The 22,010-nt window shown below is 35.9% G+C and overlaps 1 protein-coding gene across 1 annotated transcript in view; it reads left to right on the top strand.

Moving 5' to 3' along the window:
- The window catches only part of URI1 (URI1 prefoldin like chaperone), a 79,507-nt gene that overhangs the window by 39,024 nt on the left and 18,473 nt on the right, over positions 1-22,010 (top strand). Inside the window, exons 4-5 of the mRNA XM_027768075.1 lie at positions 2,630-2,708; positions 3,730-3,865. Coding sequence (XP_027623876.1) covers positions 2,630-2,708; positions 3,730-3,865 — 215 coding nt within the window. The remainder of the gene's footprint in view (positions 1-2,629; positions 2,709-3,729; positions 3,866-22,010) is intronic.

Genomic DNA, 22,010 nt, shown 5'->3' with positions numbered 1-22,010 from the left:
ATTTAAGAACTGAAGGTGGAACTACTCTAAAAGGATCAAATATGGTGCAGCCAAACAGGTCTATATGTATTATGAATAAGTAGGCATGAGAGGTATGTCCTAATATCTGGTTTTATTTTCCATGTGAAAAAATATTTTAAACACTTCTCTCTTTTGACGACTATATTTATAGTTTTTAATTTGCCAGAGGACAAGTGTGCTTGTCATTGAGAGAGAAAAGGAATGCAAGAAAGCATCCCTCAAAGGGGCATGGTCACATCATAATCCCTTCTCCTTAATATCTCTCTCCTTTTGGGACTTGGGACATGCACACACACACTTGGTACATTTTTCAAGCCTGTTGGTCCAGAACTTGCACTTGGTTAGGTATTGTGCGATACAGCTGCCCTAACCCCTAGGCCACAGGCTGGCCCCAACCACTATTTTAATTATGATTGCACTATCTAAGAATTAAATGTTTATAAGTAATGCAAGAGATTTATCGAAATTTTGGTGCAAATAAAGACTCCTGCTGATCTTTTTTGTATATCATCATAGCCTTGTGATCTTTTAATATGATAATTCAAGCCCTAAATATCAGAGAGACTATTGACAGATCACTAAGCACTGCTTCCTGGGCATTTTGACTAGTGCACCTTTTAGAGAGAGTTCCTCAGAGCCTAATTCTTCCAGAGATACTGCTTGATTCTTGCTGGCCCTCCCTCAAAAATGTGTTTTTGTTTGTTTGTTTGTTTGTTTGTTTGTTTTTAAAGAGAGATTTTTGCTATAGGACATGAGTGCTTACTGGAGGGAGAGAGAGGTGGAAAACGAGAAATCACCCCTCAGGGGGGATGGCTATGCCACAATCTCTTTTCCATTCTCCTCTCGGGATTTTGGGCTTATTTGTACTTGAGCCCAGTGTGAGTTTTAAGCCACAGGATCTGGAACTCGAACCATTTCTCCATCTACTGGTCCTGCCCCTTCATAAAGTTTTATATGGGCTGCGTTTTAAATCTTCTCTTTTTCTTTGTATTTTTAGAAAATAATTTAAAATTTAGAAATGGCAACTTCAGTATGAAACTGTTCTCCAGTATGTCCACATTTTGTTCTAGAGAGAAATTAAAATTAAACTTATTAATGTTAAGTTTAAACTGGAAATATACTTGATTTGGAACACTAACACTAAATTGTGGTATTACTACCTCTAGTTGAACCTGCTGTTCTTTTAGTGTTCAAAAGAGGTATTTTGTTAGGAGATTCCTTTTTATAGGTATAGTTTACTAATTGAAGACATTGAATGTTAACATTAACACTGGCTGGTTGGTTGGTTGGTTTTTAAAATTTGTGTTGGAAGGAAGGTGGGAAAGAGAGAAAACCACCTCCCCATGGGGGATGCTCACACCCTAATCCCGTCCCCATTTCTCCCTCCTTTTGGGATTTTGGGCATGTAGACACATGTGTCTGGTGTGTTTATTTAAACTGCTGGATTCCAGACTCAAATATGGATGGAGTCAACCATGTGGGATCCAGCTGCCTTAACCAGCACGCCACTGGCTGGCCCAGTACTAGCTTCTTAATATATACGTGAAATTCCTTGAGGTCTAGAGACTAAATGATAAAACTTTTATTAATTATGCTATTATTGTTTTAGGGGAGCTAAGGAGTAAACTGAAACCAGTTCCATGATGTTTATAGTGCAGTCATTTTTATTATCTGGAAAGTGATGAATAATAGCAGTTTATCCTAATTTTAGTTTGACAATATCTACATGTTCTTTCAAATTCCTTGCTGAGATGGTGAGTTTTTGTTTTTACATTTTTAGACAATTGACAGTACCCTTCTTTTTACGGTGCTCTCTGGTTTTGCCTGCAGCCTGCATCCTAGGGCAACTTGGTATGGGCTGGGACCAAGTGTCACTCAAAAAAAGGACTGTTCATTGCTAGTAGGTATAAGGACTGAGTAGGGCTCATTGAATGGAATCAGGAACCATCTTTGTTCCTACAGAATGACATTTTTGGTTGTTTGAAATTCATTTATTTGGCAGCTATGTTCTGATAGAAGATAAAATAGCCAAATTGAGATGATTTTGTTACATATTACCTCTACCTAATTTCTTCTGCCTCCTGTTTTATTATTTACTTACCTTAATCACATCAATATGAGGAAGTGAAGAATTTGATAATTTCACAGTTTTCAGCCTACAGTTTTTCTGTTGTGGATTAAAGCATCTGGTTAAATTTTGTCTTCATGATTTCTACTCCATAGCCAGTGTTTATTCACTCGAAAGCTGTATTAGAATCCTTATTTCCCTTCACACATTAGACCCTTCACTGTTGCTCTTAATTTCCACATTTTGTATTTAGTCCTTATGATCTACCTTAGAAAGCACTAATTCTCAAGACGTGAGTATTCTACTTCTAAATGCCCAACTCTGGATCACCTTAATTCTTTAATAATGTGTGGTAGAGTTATGCCATCTCTAAGGTTGGTAAATACAGGATTTTAAGATTAAAGCAATTTAATCTTTAAATTGTTAAAAATTAGGTTTCTGATTGGCTTGTTTTATGATACGTAACGCCTGTTGGAAGAATTGTTAGTTTGTGTATTCATTTAGTGTTTGGTGTGTTTTACTTTTTGTTTTTGTCAACAGGAAGAAGGTAGATAAGGACTATAGTGCCCTTCAAGAAAGACTCAATACCTTGCCTGATAAGTTGTCTTATAATATCATGGTATGTTTGGTGTATTTTAAAGTGATATGTTGTTTCTTGTAAACATAATGACTATGTAAAATAATGTGATGTTTCTTTGTTGTATGTGTACTGGTTCACAAATTGCCAAGCTGATAGACTAGATCAGAAGTAATTACTGTAGCAAATAAGGCTAGTTTTGTTTTACTTTATGGTAAAATACACTGACTATAGTAATACTATTGTTTTTCAGATACATATAAAATGATCACGTGATGGTGACGGAAATGACATAAATGTTAGCAGAAAATTTGACATTTAAAATGCAAACTTACTACCTAAAACACACTATATTAATGACAGAAATACGGCACTTAGTCATTTCCTGTTAGTCAGAGTAAGAATAGGTGATAATGTTTTCTAACTCATAGAATTAAACCCTATAACATTGATTTTTATATAAAAAGGTGCAGCTAGTTTTTGTTTTAGTGATCTTTCATACTGACATAGTGATCTATTCATGAGCCCTGAATTAGAGTCTTTTATTACATGAATAGTCTTCCTCATGAAGTATTTGTTCTTGTTATAGTAGCCCAAATATTTTGTAAACATAGGTAAGTAGATTCATTAATGCTACTTGTTTAGTCTTGCTTTGCAAAAAAGTGGTTATTTTATTGGAAATAATTTTATCAGATGCATTCTTCATGGACAGTGTTATAGTTTTCTTTCATTTAGATCACAAGTGAATGGGAAGTATAAACATTCGCAGACAATGCTACTTTCTTTAAGAGCTGTGTATAAATAAGTGTGGTATGGATTTATTTTCCTGTTTAAATGTTCATTTATTAACCTGAAGCAATTTTCTATACATTTTTTCTAGTGAAATTTTAATGTAGTGTTAATTTCTATGAAGCAGACATTTTATTTTTCTTAGTGTTTAGATTAAAGAAAGATAATACTAATGTAAGGCTTTTAATTCTAAATGTTCCATAAAATGTATTTTTTAGTGTTTTTTTTTTTTAACATTTTTTTCTTTTTTTTTTCCTATGTTTTTCAACAATAGGTACCATTTGGTCCCTTTGCCTTCATGCCAGGAAAACTTGTTCATACTAATGAAGTCACTGTTTTACTTGGGGACAATTGGTTTGCAAAGTGCTCAGCAAAGCAGGCTGTAGGTTTAGTTGAGCATCGAAAAGAACGTAGGTACCAATTACAAATGATATTATGTTGTTGTATTTGTGTGGGTTCACAATTTGCCAAGCTGATAAACTGCTACTAAATGACCTTCCATGATTTATTAGTCCAGGCTATCTGTGATTTTGTTGAAGTAGAGCAGTTTGAGTAAAAACCAGCATTTGAGAATGAAGTGGAGAATGGAACACCTGGGTGGCAAATATCATCCACATTGACATGTTTTCAGAAATTACAAAGTATAGAAGTCATTACATGTGGTTTTGTAGATAGAAGCTTTGAAGACATAGAATTGAGGTCATTTTCTACTTTATAATTGGCTTGTTTTATTTGCTTTTATAGACTTTTGCTTTTAATACTTTAGTACACAGAAGTAATTGACTTTCTTTTTATGAACTAAGAGATATACCTATGTACAAAAGTAGACACTTCATTTTTTAAGGAACTTCAAAAATTACTGTTTAAAATACAAATGTTTTTTAGATTTTCTTAATGTACCTTCTAGCAAATTTTTTTCTTCCCCCTCTGGGAGTAGCAGTCCTACTTCTCTAATCTAGTTACTTCTATCTAAAACACTTAGAGCCTTTTTCCTTTCCTTCTCTTCTCTTCCCTTCCCTTCCCTTCCCTTCCCTTCCCTTCCCTTCCCTTCCCTTCCCTTCCCTTCCCTTCCCTTCCCTTCCCTTCCCTTCCCTTCCCTTCCCTTCCCTTCCCTTCCCTTCCCTTCCCTTCTCTTCTCTTCTCCCTTCTCCCTTCTCCCTTCTCCCTTCTCCTCTCCTCTTTTTTTTTCTTTTTCTTTTTCTTTTTCTTTTTCTTTTTCTTTTTCTTTTTCTTTTTCTTTTTCTTTTTCTTTTTCTTTTTCTTTTTCTTTTTCTTTTTCTTTTTCTTTTTCTTTTTCTTTTTCTTTTTCTTTTTCTTTTTCTTTTTCTTTTTCTTTTTCTTTTTCTTTTTCTTTTTCTTTTTCTTTTTCTTTTCTGCCCTTATCTTCTTTCTTTCCCGTGTTGTAACACTGACTTTTATTTTCATAGTCTGTTTATTTTTTTATATACAGTCACTATATATCATTACAGTTTGTAAAATTAATTTCCCCAGCATGAATATACTCTATATTAGTCCATTTAAAGCTATCATACCATGTTATCATTAACAGATAAGTTTCCATTTTTGTGTCCATTCGATGTTCTGCTTATTTCTTTTTTCCCCTTGATTCCTTTCTTCTCACCCTCCCATTTCCTACCTCCTCCCACACTGTCTCTAGTACCCACTGCTGTTCTCCATGCTTTTATATCTTCTAGTCTTTCAGTTTCTGCCATAGAGTGTGGACATTTGGTCTATACTCCAAGGGGAGACATACAGTGTCTCTCTTTCATACTCTGGCTTGCTTCACTTAGCAATAAATCTTCTATGTTCATACACTTTCTATCAAATGCCACAGTCTTTTTTTTAATGACTGAGTAGTATTTTGTAGTGTAAATGTGCCACATTTTTTCAGTCCATTCATCTGTTCATGGATTGGGTTGGTTCTATGTCTTAGCAATTGTGAATAATGCCACAAAAATGTGGATGTGCAAGAACTTTTCCGATGAATGTATTACTATTCTTTTGGAGATACCCAGGAGTGAAATTGATGGATTATATGGTAGTTGTATTTGTAGGTCTTTGAGTAACCTCCATATTATTCTCCATAGCGACTGTACTAATTTATATTCCCACCAACAATGTAGGAGAGTCCACTTTTTTTTTGAGAGAGATTTTTGCTTTAAGGGCATGTATGCTTAATGGAGAGACAAGGGAGAGAGAGAAAGTGAGAAATCACTACCCAGAGGGGTTGGCCACACCACAATCCTTTCTCTTCCATTCTCCTCTTGGAATTTTGGGCCCACACGCAAAAGCACCCATTGTGAGTTTTATGCTACTGGGTCTGGGACTTGAACTGTGGTTGGCTATGTGGGAGTCTAGTGATGTAACCATTACACCATCTGCTAGTCCCCAGCACTTATCATTTTTTGTTTTTTTAATCTCAGGTATTTCAACAAGTTAGGTGATATTTCATTGAGGTTTTATTTGCATTTTCTTTATGATAAGGAATGTGAAGCATTTTTACAAGTGCATTTTGACTCTATGTCTTCCTTAGAGAGTTGCCTGTTTAGCTCATTTGCCCATCTTTTAATTGTATTGATCATTTGTTTCTGGCTAAGCCACTTGAGTTCTCTCTATTTTCTGACTTTCAGTCCCTTATCTGAGGCATAGTTTGCAAGTATATTCTCCCTTTCTGAGGGTTGCCAACTCACTCTAATTCTTGTTTCTTTGCTGAGCAGAAGCGTTTAACCTGATAGAATCCCACTTGTCTGTTTTTGGATTTATTGTCAATGTTTTAGGGGCCTTACTTAAGAAGTCTTTGCCTGCTCCGATGTCCCCAAGAGTTTCTCCTGTGTTATCCACCAGTAGTTTTATAGTTAGGACCTTAAGTTTAGACCTGTGATCCATTTTAAATTGATTTTTGTTACTGGTGGAAGATAGGGGTTCCGTTTCATCTTTTTGCAGGTGGATATGCAGTTTTTTCAGTATCATTTGCTAAAGAGATTTTTTTAGAGGTTTTTGCCTTAGGGTGTGTGCACTCACAGGGGAGAGAGAGAAGTCCCCCTCCCCCTAAGGGGGGGTGAAACAGAGACCATGAGAGACAACATAAATCATCCCCCACAGGGGGTTTGGCTGTTCCGTAATCCCTTCTTCTCCATTCTCCTTCCAGAGTCTTGGGCACACACCATGTGTACCTGGCATGATTTTCAAGCCAGTGGGTCCAGGACTTGAATTTGGTTGGCCATGAGGGAGTCCAGCAGCATACCCATTAAATAAGATCCCTAAAACACTGGCAGTAAACCCCAAAACAGACCAGTGAGATTATAGTGTCTTTTGGACCCTAAAGAGATTTTCTTCTCCCCACCGGATTGACTGATTCCCTTTGTCAAAAATCAGTTAGCTGTATGTTTTGAGGTTTGTTTCTGAAGTCTCTATTCTATTCCATTGAACCACAGCTTATTTATGTGCCAATACCATGCTGTTTTGATTATCACAGCTTTGTAATACATTTTTGGGTCAGGGAGTGAAATGCCTCCCACCCCACTCTTCTCATGCAGTATTACTTAGGCAATATTGGGTCTTTTATGATTCCAGATGAATCTGTGATTGTTTTTTTTCTAAATCTATGAAGAATATCTGGTAATTTGATTGAGATTGTGTTAAATTTGTAGATTAATTTGCACAGGATTGACATTTTGATTATATTAAATAACAATCCAGGAATATGGGATGTCTTCCCAAATCTGTCTTGGTCTAGATGTATCTAGAAATGTGTCTAAAAATTTGTCCATCTCACCCAGATTTTCTTGTGTGTTGGTGTATAGTTGCTCATAATATTCTCTAATGATCTTTTGTATTTCTGTTATATTAGTTGTAATATTTCCTGTTTTGTTACAAATTTGATTTATCTGGTTCCTTTCTCTCTTTTTAAAAAAGTTATTTTATACATTCAATAACTGTTCATTACCATAGCTTGAAAAATGAATTTTTCCAGCATGAATACATTGCACACCAGGTCAGTTAGAGATATAATGCCCATTATCATCAACAGATAATCCTCCATTTCTGTGTCCCTTAAATGTCATGCCTCTCTATTTTTCTCCTTGATCCCTTTCTTCTCATGTTCCTCCACCTCTCACCCTCCTCCCACACTTGCAGATACACTTCAGTATCTCCAACTATTTTCTGTGCTTCTGTATCCTCTAATCCTTAAGTTTCTACCATAGAGTTCAGAAATTTAATATTTATTACGTGGAGACATACAGTGTCTCTTTCATAGTCTAACTTGCTTCACTCAGCAGTAAATCTCCAATATTTGTCCACTTTCTATCAAGTGCCAGGGTCCTGTTGTTTCTTATGGCTGAGTAATATTCCATAGTGTATATCTGCCACACTTTTTCAATCCATTCATCTGTTTGTGGACATTAGGGTTGGTTCCATGTCTTAGTAATTGTGAGTAATGCCCAATAAGCAGATGTGCAAGGACTTTTCCAACTGAGCGTTTTCCTATCCTTTTGTTAGATACCCAGGAGTAGAATTGCTGGATCATATGGTAGTTCTATTGTAGGCCTTTGAGAAACCTCCATATTGTTCTCCACAGTGGCTGTTCTAATTTACATTCCCACCAACAGTGTAGGAAAGTTCCCTTTTCGCACAACCTTGCCAGTACTCATCATTTTTTGTTCTTTAATCTTTGCTATTCTGACTAGGGTTAGGTGGTATTTCATTGTGGTTTTGAATTGCATTTGATTTTGCATTTATGATAAGGGATGTTGAGCATTTTTTCATATGCTTTTTGTTCGTTCATATGTCTCTCTAAGGAGAGTTGTTTGTTTAGCTCATTAGCCCTTCTTTTAATAAGATTGATCATTTCTTTCCAGTAAGCCACTTGAGTTCCCTGTATATTCTTGTTATCAATCCCTTTTCTGAGATGTAGTTTGCAAATATATTCTCTAGCTATTGGTGTATCAATTCTATCTATCTTTTCAAAGAGCCAGTTTTGGTTTCATTTATTTTCTGTATAATTCATTTATTCTCTTGTTTCATTTAGTTCTACATGAATCTTTATTATTTCTTTTCTCCTGGTGGTTCCCCACCCCCAGTTTCTTTTCTTACTTCCTTTCTTTTTTTTTGGAGAGGTTTTTCGCTATAGGGCGCGTGCGCTCGCCAGACAGACAGAGAGAGACATAGAGACCAGAAAGCGAGAAATCACCCCCCGGGGGGATGGTCACGCCGCAATCCCTTCTCCTCCGTTCTCTCGGGATCTTGGGCATGCACACACACGCGCGTGGCGTGAGTTTTAAGCCACCGGGTCTGGGACGTGAACCATGGTCGACTACGTGGGCGTTCAGCGACATAGCCATTATGCTAACTGCTGGTTCCCTTTTCCCCAGTTTCTTGAGGTGTGCTGTTAGGTTTCTGTTTGCCATCCCTCCATCTTTTTCTTGTGTGTACTAATTGCTATGAATTTTCCTCTTATAACTGCTTTTACTGTGTTCCATAGATTTTGGAACGCATGTCCTTGTTTTTGTTGATTTCAGTGAGTCTTTTGATTTCAGTCTTATTTTCTTCAGTGGCTGTGAAGTCATTCAGGAGTAGGTTGTTTAGTTTCCAATGTTTGTATATTTTCAAGGGATTTTTCTGAACTCAGTTTTCAGTTTAATTCTTTCATGGTTGGAGATAACAGTTTCTATACCTTTTGAATTTATAAAGGTTTGTTTTGTGTCCTGTCATGTGGTCAGTCTTTGAAGAGATTCCATGCAGGGGTGAGGAGAATGTGTATTTTATGGTCATTGGGTGGAAATGGGAACCAGCAGGTGGTACAGTGGTTAGGGCACTGGACTCCCACGTGGACTGTGGTTCGAGGTCTGGGTCTGGTGGCTTGAAATGCCGGGAATGTGTATGTGAGTGCCCAACACTGACATTTTAAAAGATCACAGGCTGGTATTGTATAGAATGATTCTAAGTTTGGTTTTGCTTCATGTTTTGTCATCATTAGAATCATTTATGGATTTTTGTCATGAGTACAAAATGATGTTTTCTGCTAAGGTATCCTAGCAGGAGGCACAAGATAGCCATTTGTTCCCATGTTGTTGGTGTCAACAGTGATTAAAAATGCTTTTTGTTTGGGAAAAATCTTATTTTATAGAAGGAGAGGTCATGTGTACAAAGGTGCTATCTGAAATGGCATTCTTAGACTTTTTAGACAGTTTGAAGTCTTTCTCTAATTTTATTTAATGGTCTTTAATTTTGTTTTTCCATGATAATTATTTGTTGGTGTATCCAAATCTACAAATACACACACAGACACACACATTTTTGCAGTTGTATGGATATTAGCTTCGTTTCTAACTTAGTTGTATTTTAAAATTAGGTTTATTTAATTTCTAATCTATGCTTTTATTTAAATTAATAGCTAAGTAATGCAACAGTTAAACACTATGCATAAAGAGCTGGCTTCTACAGGGCCAACTCAGGCTCATATTCTGGCTCTAGCAGCTTAGAGAAACATGCTGGGTGTTGTGTATGTGCTTGTCCCAAAATCCTGATGGATGGAGAAATGGAGAGGAAAAGGACTGGCATGACTAGGCTTCATTGACACAGACACACACATTTTTGCAGTTGTATGGATATTAGCTTCGTTTCTAACTTAGTTGTATTTTAAAATTAGGTTTATTTAATTTCTAATCTATGCTTTTATTTAAATTAATAGCTAAGTAATGCAACAGTTAAACACTATGCATAAAGAGCTGGCTTCTACAGGGCCAACTCAGGCTCATATTCTGGCTCTAGCAGCTTAGAGAAACATGCTGGGTGTTGTGTATGTGCTTGTCCCAAAATCCTGATGGATGGAGAAATGGAGAGGAAAAGGACTGGCATGACTAGGCTTTATTGGTTTTTTTTTTTTTTTTTTTTTCCCTCTCCTATCTTCCTTTTCCTCTCTCTCTCATCTGTCTGGTGAGTGCACACCCTCTCTGGCAATTAAAAATAAATAAATAAGTTGTTAGTATACTATCATCCCACCTGCTTTTTGAAAAATCTTCTAAATAAGTGTGTATTTTAAAATAAATTTTGTGAGGCTCTTTGTGTATAAATGAGGCCATACCAGATAGAAAACAGCTGAGTTTTCTGAAGCTAAAATTATTTCACTTATACATGAGTGGATACTAGTTAGAGAACTCATTTACTCAGTAAAATTCTGGGAACCATATTTGGAGACTGTAATTGCACACTAATTCCTATAAGTTTATAATTGATAACATATTTTGATTTTGTGTGATATTAATCAAAATCTTATTGTTAGGCCTGTGTATAATTTCTGGCAATGATAAATCTTTTATCTTTACTACATTAAAATAAGTCAGTCATGTTAAATGAAAGGGAAGGAGTATAGTTCTTTTATACAGACCTTTTTTAATGAGGAATGCGATCTTTATTTTCCGGGGTAGCTCTCCTGACTTGAAATCAGTTCATAGCCTGTTGAAGAAGTTTGTTCACTTTGATTTTCATAATTTCAGTGAGGAAATCTTGAGAATCATTTATGACTTACAATATTAATGGTGGAATAATTTTAATACATTAGAGTAAAGCCCTAGAATAGAGAAATATTTGTTGATAAATTACTTTTCAGTAGTTACATATGGTTTTAGAAAGTGATCACACATGACTTTTGGGAAGTCAGTATTCTTTTAAAATTTATTTAGTTTTGGTTTGCTGTAAGGGTGCACATGCTCTCCAGAAACAGAAAGAAAGGAAAAGGGACAATGCCACCCCTAGGAGGGATGGCTATGCCATAGTCCCCTTCTCACCCATTATTCTCTCTTGGAATTATGGGCATGCATGCACGTGTGCCTAGTTTGTTTTTCAAACCATGGGCAGTTAGCCTGTGAGACCATCTGCCTTAATTAACCACTACACTTTGTCTGGCTTAGGACCAATATTTATTTAAAATAATTTTCAAAATACATATTTACTTTGCAAGTTTGCCAGTACTTGATACTGTCAGTTAAAATTTTTTTAGCCATTTGAATAGGTCTAGTGGTTCTATTGGGTTGTCAGAAAAGTCATGACATGGTTTTCCTATGTCATGACATGTTTTTCATCAATCTAATAATTTTCATTTCCTTGATAGCTAATGATATTGAGCATTGATTAATAAACTTACCTGTCTGTGTATTCTCTTTTCTGTCAAAATCTTTGGTCCATTTTAAAAAAGTGAGTTGTATTTTCTTACTATTGAATTTTGGGAGTTCTTTATATATAATGGATATAATTTCTTTGTTGAAAGTGTGATTTGCAAATATTTTCTCCTGGTCTACATCTTATCTTCATTTCCTTAGTTTGTTTCCAGAGTAAAAGTTTCCAAGTTTGAAGTTCAGTTGATCAGTTTTTTGCTTTCATAGATTGTATATTTGGGATCGTATCTTAAACATTCTTTGTCTGACCTTGATTCTTGAAGATTTTCTTCTACATTTTCTTCTACAAGTTTTATAGTTCAACATTTTACACTTAGATCTATTATCTGTTTTAGGTAAATTTTTGTTAGAGGTGTGAGGTTTAGGTTGAGGTTCATTTTTTTCTTCATAGGGATTTTCAGTTGTACTAACACTCTGGGTTGAAAATTCTATCCTTCCTCAATTGATTTGTCTTTGTACCTTTGTCAGAAATGAATGAGCAATCACAACCATATGAACCACCCACTCTAGGATGGTCCATAACAAAAAAAGACAAACAGTAACATGTATTGGTAAGGATATGGAAACATTGGAATCCTCATATATTGCTGATGGTACAGCAAACTGGTACAGCCACTTTGGAAAACAGTTTGGAACTTTTCAAGAAGTTAAAACATATTACTATATAATCTGGTAGTTCCACACCTACATCGTATTATATTGAAGTGACATAAAAACATGCATCAACATAAAAACTTGTACATAAATGTTAATAGCTACATTTTTTTATAATTTCCAAAAAGTGTAAACAACTCAACTGCACAAAAGTAGGAGCAACAAATGCACAGAAAAATAAGCTGTCTATATCTAGACAATGAAATGTTTGACAGTAAAGAGAACTGTACCTTGAAAACATACTAAGTGAAAGAAGCCGGTCATAGAGGACTACATATTGTATGGTTCTGTAGCTCTTTAGATTGGGGAAGAACTGACATCTTCATATCTGTAAATATGTTTATTAGAACTTCTTTGACTTCTTTCATCAGCGCTTTGTATTTTTTAAGCATACACATCAAATACATGTTTTGTTAGATTTATATCTAAATATTTCTTTTCTTTGCGGTGTTATTTTAAATGATGCTGTTTAAAATTTTTTGTTTCCAAGTGTTCAAATGTGTAGAAATAGTGATTTTAAAAAAAATGTATTCCTGTATTCTGTAGCCTTGCTAAACTCATTTGCTAGCTTTTGAACTTTTTTTGGAGAGATTTCTGCTATAGGGCGTGTGTGTTCACCAGAAAGACAGAGAGAGACAGAGAGATAGAAGGAGAGAAATCACCACCCCCAGGGGGATGGCCACACTGCAATCCCTTCTCCTCCTTTCTCCTCTCAGGATCTTAGGCATGCCTGCACGTGAACCTGGTGTGAGTTTAAGCCTTCGGGTCCAGGCCTCGAACCGTAGTTGACTACGTGGGAGTCCAGCGACATAGCTATTATACCAACTACTGGTCACGTGAACTTTTTTTTTTCTTAATGCTTGTTTTTGGTTTATTTATTTATTTATTTATTCTTTTTTAAATTTGCCAGAGGGTGTGTACGCCTGTCATAGAGAGACGGAAACAGAGAGAGGAAAAGAAAGAAAGCCTCCCCAACTGCTTGCCACATCCCTTCTTTTCATCTCTCCATATTGTCATGATTTGGGGAATGCATGCACATATACCCAGTGTGTTTTTCAAGCCCACAAGACTGACCCTATTGCTTTTTTCCCCAATACGTTATAACATAAGCATGTTGATGCTTTAAACTTCACTGTTTCATACACATTTTAACATGTACACTTTCAGTTTTCTGTCCAATATATTTCCTAATTATCTATGAGATTTTATCTTTGAATCATTAATTATTTAGAACACAGGTGGGCACATTATGGCCTTTGGGGCACATCCAGCTCTCCATATACTTAAAGGGTTATAGGAACAAAAGAAAAATATGTGATAGAGACTGAATCTTGGCCCATAGCACCTAAAATAATTACTTTTTGGTCATTTACAGAAAAAGTTTGCCAATTCCCAAGTTAGAACTGTTACTTAATTTTTAAGTATTCGAAGCTTTTCCAGTTATCTTTATTGATTTCTAGTTTTATGGTTAGGGAATATATCTTATATGGTTTCAGTTCTTTTCAACTTGTTAAGATTTGTCTTATGATCCAGGGTATGATCTATCTTGCCATGTTTATATGTACTTTGGATGGATGTGTTTTGCTGTTGGGTGGAACAGCTGTCTCAGTTATATCAAGTTGTTTGATGGTGGTGTCAATTCTTCTGTATCCTTGAAGTTTTTCTGTTTATTTTGATTATTGAAAGATTGGGTTATGGTCATTTCTTTCAGTTTTATCAGTTTTTGCTTTATGTATTTGGAAGCTTTATTGTTATGTATGTAGACATTTCATATTTTACTTCTTATTGAATTGACCCTTTTACGATTATGTAATTTACTTTTCTATCCTGGGTAATTTTCTGTGCTCAAAAGTTACTTTAATATAGGTTATTCATTTAATGTTTGCATGGTATATATTTTCTATCTCTTTTATGCTAATTGTATCACAGTGTTTAAAATGAGTTTCTTATAAACTCATTTTAAATCCATTCTGATCATTTCTCCCATTTAATTGCTGTGTTTAGACCATTTACATTTAATATAATTACTAATACATTTAAATTTGGCTTATGCATTTTTTTTTTTTTAATATCACAAGGCACATGTGCATGAGAGAAAGAGTGAGAATGAGTCCATGTTGGGCCTGATCATGCCACAGTTCCCCTGTTCTTTATCCCATTAGGATCCTGGGCATCTCTGTGCATACCCAGTGTGAAACTGACAATTGGTTGTGTGGGATCTGGCTTTCTCTGTTGTAGCTTGTAATTGCTGTGTTACTAGGCCAGCTTGCAATTTTTCTCTTTTTCTTCTCTACTTTTGTTCCTCCTTTCTTTCATGCTCTCTTTTGGATTATTTGACTTTTTCTTTTTCTTTTTTTTTCTCCCCAATATTTTATTACTCTCCTATTGCCAGAATAGGAATTCTCTACATAAAGTATTTTCAGTGTTACAGATTAGTCATTTATATTTTTACATGAAGTTATTTTTACTTATATTTTTTTCTAGGCTTTTTTATTTCTTCCACGAGAGAGAGAAATAAAGACATCCCAACATGGTCTTCATGCCATCATCCACCCCTAGTCTCACCTGGTTCGGGCATATCCAGTGTGCTCAGAGAAGTCCTGAGACATGAACTATGTACATTCATTTGTATCCCCTCTGTGCCACTACCCGGTCCCCCATTTTAATAGGTGCTTGAGATTTGCTGAATTTTTTCTTAGGTTTAAGGGCAGGTTTTTCTTTTGAAAGACATAAATTTCCAATGAGACCAAGTAAAGAGATTTAAGCTTAGTTTTCAGCAGTATGAACATCCTTTTGGTAATTTTGTTTCCAGTTGTCTTCATAACCCGCTTTGAATACATGTATGCAGTAGGACTTAAACATTCTATTGTTTAAGTACTTTTGTTTTAGAATTTTGGGCTGTCATAACAGGCATTTGAACACCTTTTTAAAATTATTAGTCCAGGGACCAGCAGTTAGCATAATGGCTATGTCGCTGGACTCCTGTGTAGTTGACCGCGGTTCGTGTCCTGGACTTGGTGGCTTAAAACTCACACCGGGCGTGTGTGCGTGCGTGCCCAAGATCCCGAGAGGAGAATGGAGAAGAAGGGATTGTGGTGTGGCCATCCCCCTGGGGGGTGATTTCTGGCTTTCTGTCTCTCTGTCTTTGTCTGTCTGGCAAGCACATGTACCCTATAGCAAAAACCTCTCCGCCCCCTCCCCCCCAAAAATACATATATATATATTAGTCCAGAGATTAATGTTAAACAGTTTTTTTTATAGAGTCATCTTGATAGATAAGTCTTTATAATGATATGCTGGGAGAATTATTTTGTTTCTTCTAGATAATAAATTAACTTTTACTTAGAGATTCATCCCACATCTTTTTTTTTTTAATTCTTGTCTTAAAAAGGCACAGTTAGCCTTCATTTTTGTGATAAGGTCATTTTGACTTTTTTAGTAGATGGGTGGGCATAAAGGGATAAGATAATGAATTAGGGTAATGGCTGTAGGCATAGGAAAGAGAAACAAAAATTTCTGAGTGTGAGAGGACTTGGCAACTGATTGGATATGAATTTTGAAGGGAAGTAATGGGCAAATGGTGACCTAGAGGCAGTGTATAATCAAGTAAGTTTGTAGATCACTGCACATTGCTTTCCCTCTACTAGAGAGTCGAATTCATATTGGCATATTAAACATTTCTGGAAGTTCTGTAATGAAAACATATCTCTTTGATTTTGTTTAAAATTGTGATTTCCTAACTTGATTTTGAGAAACTTTAAATGTAATACCTGTTATCTTCTCGAGTGCTATATGGAAAATCTTGGTGTAGGAGTTATATTTTTAAATAGGTTTCAGAAGAGAATGTATGATAAATTGTAGGCACAGTTAGTAGGCGATAAGAAAATCAAGTCCTTTTTTTTTTTAAAGTGATGGAGAAATATTATGCATAAGGTATAACTAACAGTTCATTCACAGAATGACTTTTCTTTTTTGGTAATTTGCCAGTGCGCTCAACAGGGAGATGGAGGAAGAAGGAGAAATCACCTCCTGTGGGGCAAAGTCACGCCACAATTCTTTCTCCTCCACTTCTCTGTCCCATTGGGATTTTAGAAATGCATGGATACATGTCCAGTGTTGTTTCCAAGCCTGTGAAGTTGGGATTCAGACCGTGTGGTCTGCCATATGGGATCTGCCCCTATACCACAAAGCCATAGGGCCAGCCCTGGCTTTTTTATTTCCCTAAGTTATTTTTTGTTTGTTTGTTTTGTTTTGTTTTGTTTTTAGTGTATTATATATGAATGTGATATAAAATTTGAAAGAAAATCATTGAAAAAGAATGAGCTCTCCTATCCTGTCCTTTAATGCTTAGTTTGCCTCACTGGCGGTAAATACATTGTTACCAGAATTTTATTCCAGGGTATTCTGTGTGTTTCCAGCCATAGACTTATGCATTCCTACTCTGTCATATACACATCAACTTACATGATCACATACTTTTTTTTGGTTTGCTATCCCATTTTTAAAATTTTTTTTTTGGGGGGAGAGGTTTTTGCTATAGGGCACGTGAGTTCACCAGACAGAGAGAGACAGAGACAGAAAGCAAGAAATCACCCCCCAGGGGGGATGGCCACGCTGCAATCCCTTCTCCTCCATTCTCCTCTCAGGATCTTGGGCACGCACGCACATGCGCCCGGCATGAGTTTAAGCCACCAGGTCCGGGACTCGAACCATGATTGACTACGCGGGAGTCCAGCGACATAGCCATTATGCTAACTGCTGGTCCCACTATCCCATTTTTTAAATGATTGCTTAGCACTGTATTATACTGTACCATAATTTATTAAACCAATTTCCCTTTTCTTTTCCCTTGTTTTTTTTTTTTTTTTTTTTTTTTTTGTTTTTTTTTTTTTTTTTGTTTTTTGTTTTTTTTTTTTTGGTCATAGGGCTCTTGGACTTGCCAGGGAAAAGTAGAGAGAGGGAAAGTGAGAAATCACCCCATGGGAAGGATGGCTAGGCTTCAGTTCCTTTTCCTCCATTATCCCCCTGGTATTTTAGGCAGACAAGCAAACAAGCCCAGCGTGATTTTCAAGCCACCAGGTCTGGAACTTGACCTGTGGCTGGCCATGTGGTAATACAGTGCTTTAACCACCCCACCACCTGTTGGGCCCTAGCCATTTTCTTACTGATAAGGTTTTAGGTTGTTTCAGGGTAGTTTTTTTTTCTTCTTCCTGTTACCAGTAATGATACAATGAAGTGTGTGTGTGTGTGTGTGGTATTTGAGTGTGCTTGTGTGTATTTATATCATTTTGTACTTGTGTATTTATATTGGTAGGATGAAGGACTAGAATGGAATTGCTGGCTTGGAGATGTGTGTTTAAATTTTGATAGTGCCAGTTTGAATAGTGCTTTGACTACGCTTTTGCTAACACAGTGTGCCTTCAAACTTTCTTGAAACTGATACCTGATACAGTTCCCCTGTTGCAGCTTACTATTCCACATTACTAATTTCCATTGTGGTTAAATACAACATACAATTTATGATTTTAACCATTTTTAAGTGTACAATTCAGTGACATTAAGTGTATTTACATTGTTGGTGAACCATAACCAACACCCATCTCCAGAACTTTTTCATCTTCTCAAACTAAAATTCTGTATGCATGAAATTAAAACTTCCCATTCCTCCTCCTTACTACTCCTGGTAACCACGACTATTCTACCTTCTCGATGTATTTATTATTCTGGATGCCTCATATAAATTAAATCGTGCATCATTTGTCTTTTTGCATCTAGATTATTTCACATAGCATCATATTTTCAGGATTCATTTATGTTAGCATATATCAGAATTTCCATTTTAAGGTTGAATAATATTTGTTGTTTGTATATATTATGCTTATCCAGTCATACATCCATGGCATATGGGTTTCTGTTTTTTGGCTATTGTGAATAATGCTGCTGTTAATGATGTATATACAAATACCTATTAATTTCTATTCTTTTAATTATTTTGGTTATATATCTATAAGTGGAATTGCTGTATCATATATGGTAATTCTGTTAAATCTTTTGAGGAACTGCCATACTGTCTTTCAGTGTCTGTGAAATTAAATTCACATCAGTAGTGTTAAAAGAGATCTAATTTCTCTATATCTTTGTCCCCTCTTGTTAGTTACTGTTTTGTTTATGGCAGTAGCCATTTTAATGGAATTGAAGTCATATATCATTGTGATTTAACTTCCATTTCTATGATGATTAGTCATGGTGAGCATTTTTTCAAGTATTTATTGGCCATTTGTGTATCTTTAGAGAATTGTCTGTTCAAATTCTTTGCCCATTTTTAATTGGGTATTTTTGTGCATGCTTTTAAATTTTACTGTAGGGTGCATATGCTCATAGGAGTGGGGTTCAGAGGGGGAGAGAGAGAGAAAGAAGGAGAGAAAGCATTCCTACCCTGGAGAGGATGGCCATGCCAGTCTCTTCTTTTGGGATTAGGGACATACCTGGTCTTGAGACTCAGACTCCACAGTTGGCCATGTGGGATTCAGGTACCTTAGCCACCACATCACTAGCTGGCCTGCATTGTTTGTTGTTTACTTGTTGAGTTATAAGAGTTTTCTCCCATCCTTTGGATTGCCTTTTGACTTTCTTAATAATTATTGAAGTTTTTAATTTCGATGAAATTCAGTTTGTATTTGTTACCTGTGCTTTTAGAGTGATAGTTAAGAAATAGTTGCCATATCTAATATCACAAAACTTTCATATTTTTCTTTTGTGTATTTTACAATTTTAGCTTTTGGTTTAGATCTTTGATCCTTTGTGAGTTCTATATTTAGTGTAAGGTGAGGGCTCATTTTTCCCTTCATAGGGTAAGTGTACTTGCTGGGGAGAGAGAGACAGAGAAAGGGAAGGAAAGTGAGAAATCACCCCCTAGGTGAGTGGCCATACCACAGTTCTTTCTCCTCCATTCTTCTCTTGGGATTTTTGGGCATGCATGCACATGTACTCAGTGTCATTTTTCAAGTTGCAGGACTTAAACCACAGTTGACCATGTAGGAATTCAGCACCTTAATCACTGTGCCACCTGCTGGCTTCACCCTACCTCATCCCCCAACCTCATTCTTTTGCATATAGACCCAATTTTTCTGTCTCCTTTTTAAGATTTTTGTCATAAGGCACATGCACTTCCAGAGAGAGGGAAAGTGAGAAGTCAGGGGGCATGGCCATGCCACAGTCCCTTCTCCTCCATTTTTGTCTTGGGGTTATGGGCATGCCCCATACATGGCCGGTATGATTGTCAAGCTACCAGTTCTGAGAGTCAAACCGTGGTTGGCAATGTGGGAATATAGTACCTTAAACACCATAGCACCTGCTGGCCCTAAGTCACCGTTTATTAAGAAGATTGTCCATACTTGAGTGAATTGTTTTAGTATAGTACCCTTGTCAAAAATTATTTGACCATATATATGAAGACTTATTTCCAGACTCCGTATTTTGTTCATATATTCTATATATCTGTGTTCATGCCAATACCACATTGCTTTTATTACTAAGCTTTGTGTTAAGGTTTGAAAACAAAGATTGAGACTTCCAACTTTGTTTTCCTATATTCAGGATTGTTTTGGTTATTTGGAGACACTTGAGATTCCATGTGAATTTTAGGATGGCTTTTTCCATTTTTGCAAAATAAAACTGGGATCTTGGCAGGAATTGCCTTGAATCTATCTACAGAGTGCTGTGGGTATATATATATATTTTTTTTTTTTTTTGAGAGAGAGATTTTCGCTATAGGGCGCGTATGCTCGCCAAACAGACAGAGAGAGACATAGAGACAGAAAGTGAGAAATCACCCCCCAGGGGCGATGGTCACGCCGCAATCCCTTCTCCTCCATTCTCCTCTCTGGATCTTGGGCACGTACGCACGCGTGCCCGGCGTGAGTTCTAAGCCACCGGGTCCGGGACGCGAACCGTGGTCGACTATGTGGGAGTCCAGCGACATAGCCATTATGCTAACTGCTGGTTCCCTGGGTATATTGACTACTAATAAGTCTTTCAATTCATGAAGATACAATTCCATTTGTATCTTTTATATTCCTTTCACCAACACTACAGTTTTTAGTGTACAAATCTTGTGCCTCCTTGTTTAAATTTATTTCTAAGAGTTTAGTTTTATTGTATGCTAGCTTAAGTGGATTTTTAAAAGTTTTTTTTTTTCCAGATTGTTCATTTTTTTGGGCATGTAACAATGAACCTTATTTGTGTGTGTGTGTGTGTGTGTATTATCTTTCTTGAATGTGTCAGATCTAGCAGAGTTTTTGCATGTATGTGTATTTGTTACTGTTCTCTATATATTAGATCATAGTATTTACCAATAAAGATAATTTTACTTAATCCTAGTTTGGATTTCTAAAATTTCTTTTTCTTTCCTAATTGCTGTCTAGAACTTCTGGTATAGTGTTTAATAGACATAGTGATAGTGGGCATCTTTGTTTTGTTCCTGATCTTAGGGAAAAGACTTTTAGTCTGTCATCATCGTATTTATGTCAACTGTAGGTTTTTAATCTATGGCCTTTATCATGTTGGGGACATTTCCTTCTATTTCTAACTTACTGAATGTTTTTAGTTATAAAAATATATTGAATTTTGTCAGAAGGTTTTCCTGATTCAATTGAGATGATCTCCCCCTCCCCCATTCTATTAATGTGCTGTATTATGTTGATTTTTATATGTTTAGCCATCCTTGCATTCCAGGAAAAAATATCATACTTGATTTCTTGATTTTAGAATGTAATTATTATTTTTTTAGATGCCTAAGGGCATGCGTGTGCCAGAGAAAAGAGAGAACATATCCCCCCCCCACACACACACACACACACAGTGGGTTCGGGTCATGCCACAATCCCCTTTTCTTCATTCCTCTTTCCTGTCAGGATCCTGAGCATATGCAACATGCCAGTGTATTTTTTAAGCCATAAGAGGTACATTTAAAAACTTTTGCATGTTTGAAATTTCTTGTATATTCCTACTTGTTGTAAACAGACTGCTTAGGATGCTATGTTTTAAACAATTTTCTCCTCAGAATTTTGGATGTATTGTTGATATTATATTACTTCTGTGTGTAAGTATTACTATTTAAAAATTTAATACTGTTCCTGTCCTTTGTATGTAATTTTCCCCCCTTTGGGACCTATAGATTCCTTATTGGTCATTGATTTTCATGATGTGAAAATGCCATATTAAGTTGCCTTATTACAGATCTCTTAAAATTAACTTTCTAGGTGTCTGATAAGTCTTTTCAACGTGAAAACGAATTCATGTCTGACAACTCTGAAAAATTTTAAATACTTCTTTGAAAATTTCTTTTATCTTTGTTATTATTGGAAGTGATTTTTTTCCTACTATATCTTTGAAATGATTTTTAAAAATTTCTACTTATTTTAGTTCTAAGGTGTTATTTTTAGTTCTTTGAGTGCTCCTTTGTCATAGCATCCTGTTCTTGTTTCATGGATGAATTTTTTTTTTTTAAAGGAATAATTTTCTTTTTTCTTAAATTTTCTTCTTTCTGCATGTCATCCATGTTCCTTTTTTCTTCCTTTTCTTTTTCTTCTCTAGTTTTTAATGTTTTTGTCTCTGGCATTAATGTTGAAGAATTTCTTAAAATGACTTGTGAGGCTTGGCTAACCATTCATATTTAGAGTAAAGCACTGCTAGGAAGTTTCGTGTGCATAGTCAGAGTTTGTTGACT

This window comes from Tupaia chinensis, unplaced genomic scaffold, assembly GCF_000334495.1.
Source record: "Tupaia chinensis unplaced genomic scaffold, TupChi_1.0 Scaffold145396_1, whole genome shotgun sequence".
Taxonomy (NCBI): Eukaryota; Metazoa; Chordata; class Mammalia; order Scandentia; family Tupaiidae; genus Tupaia; species Tupaia belangeri.
The sequence above is the reverse complement of the archived record's forward strand: the minus strand, read 5'-3'. Positions and strand labels throughout refer to the sequence as shown.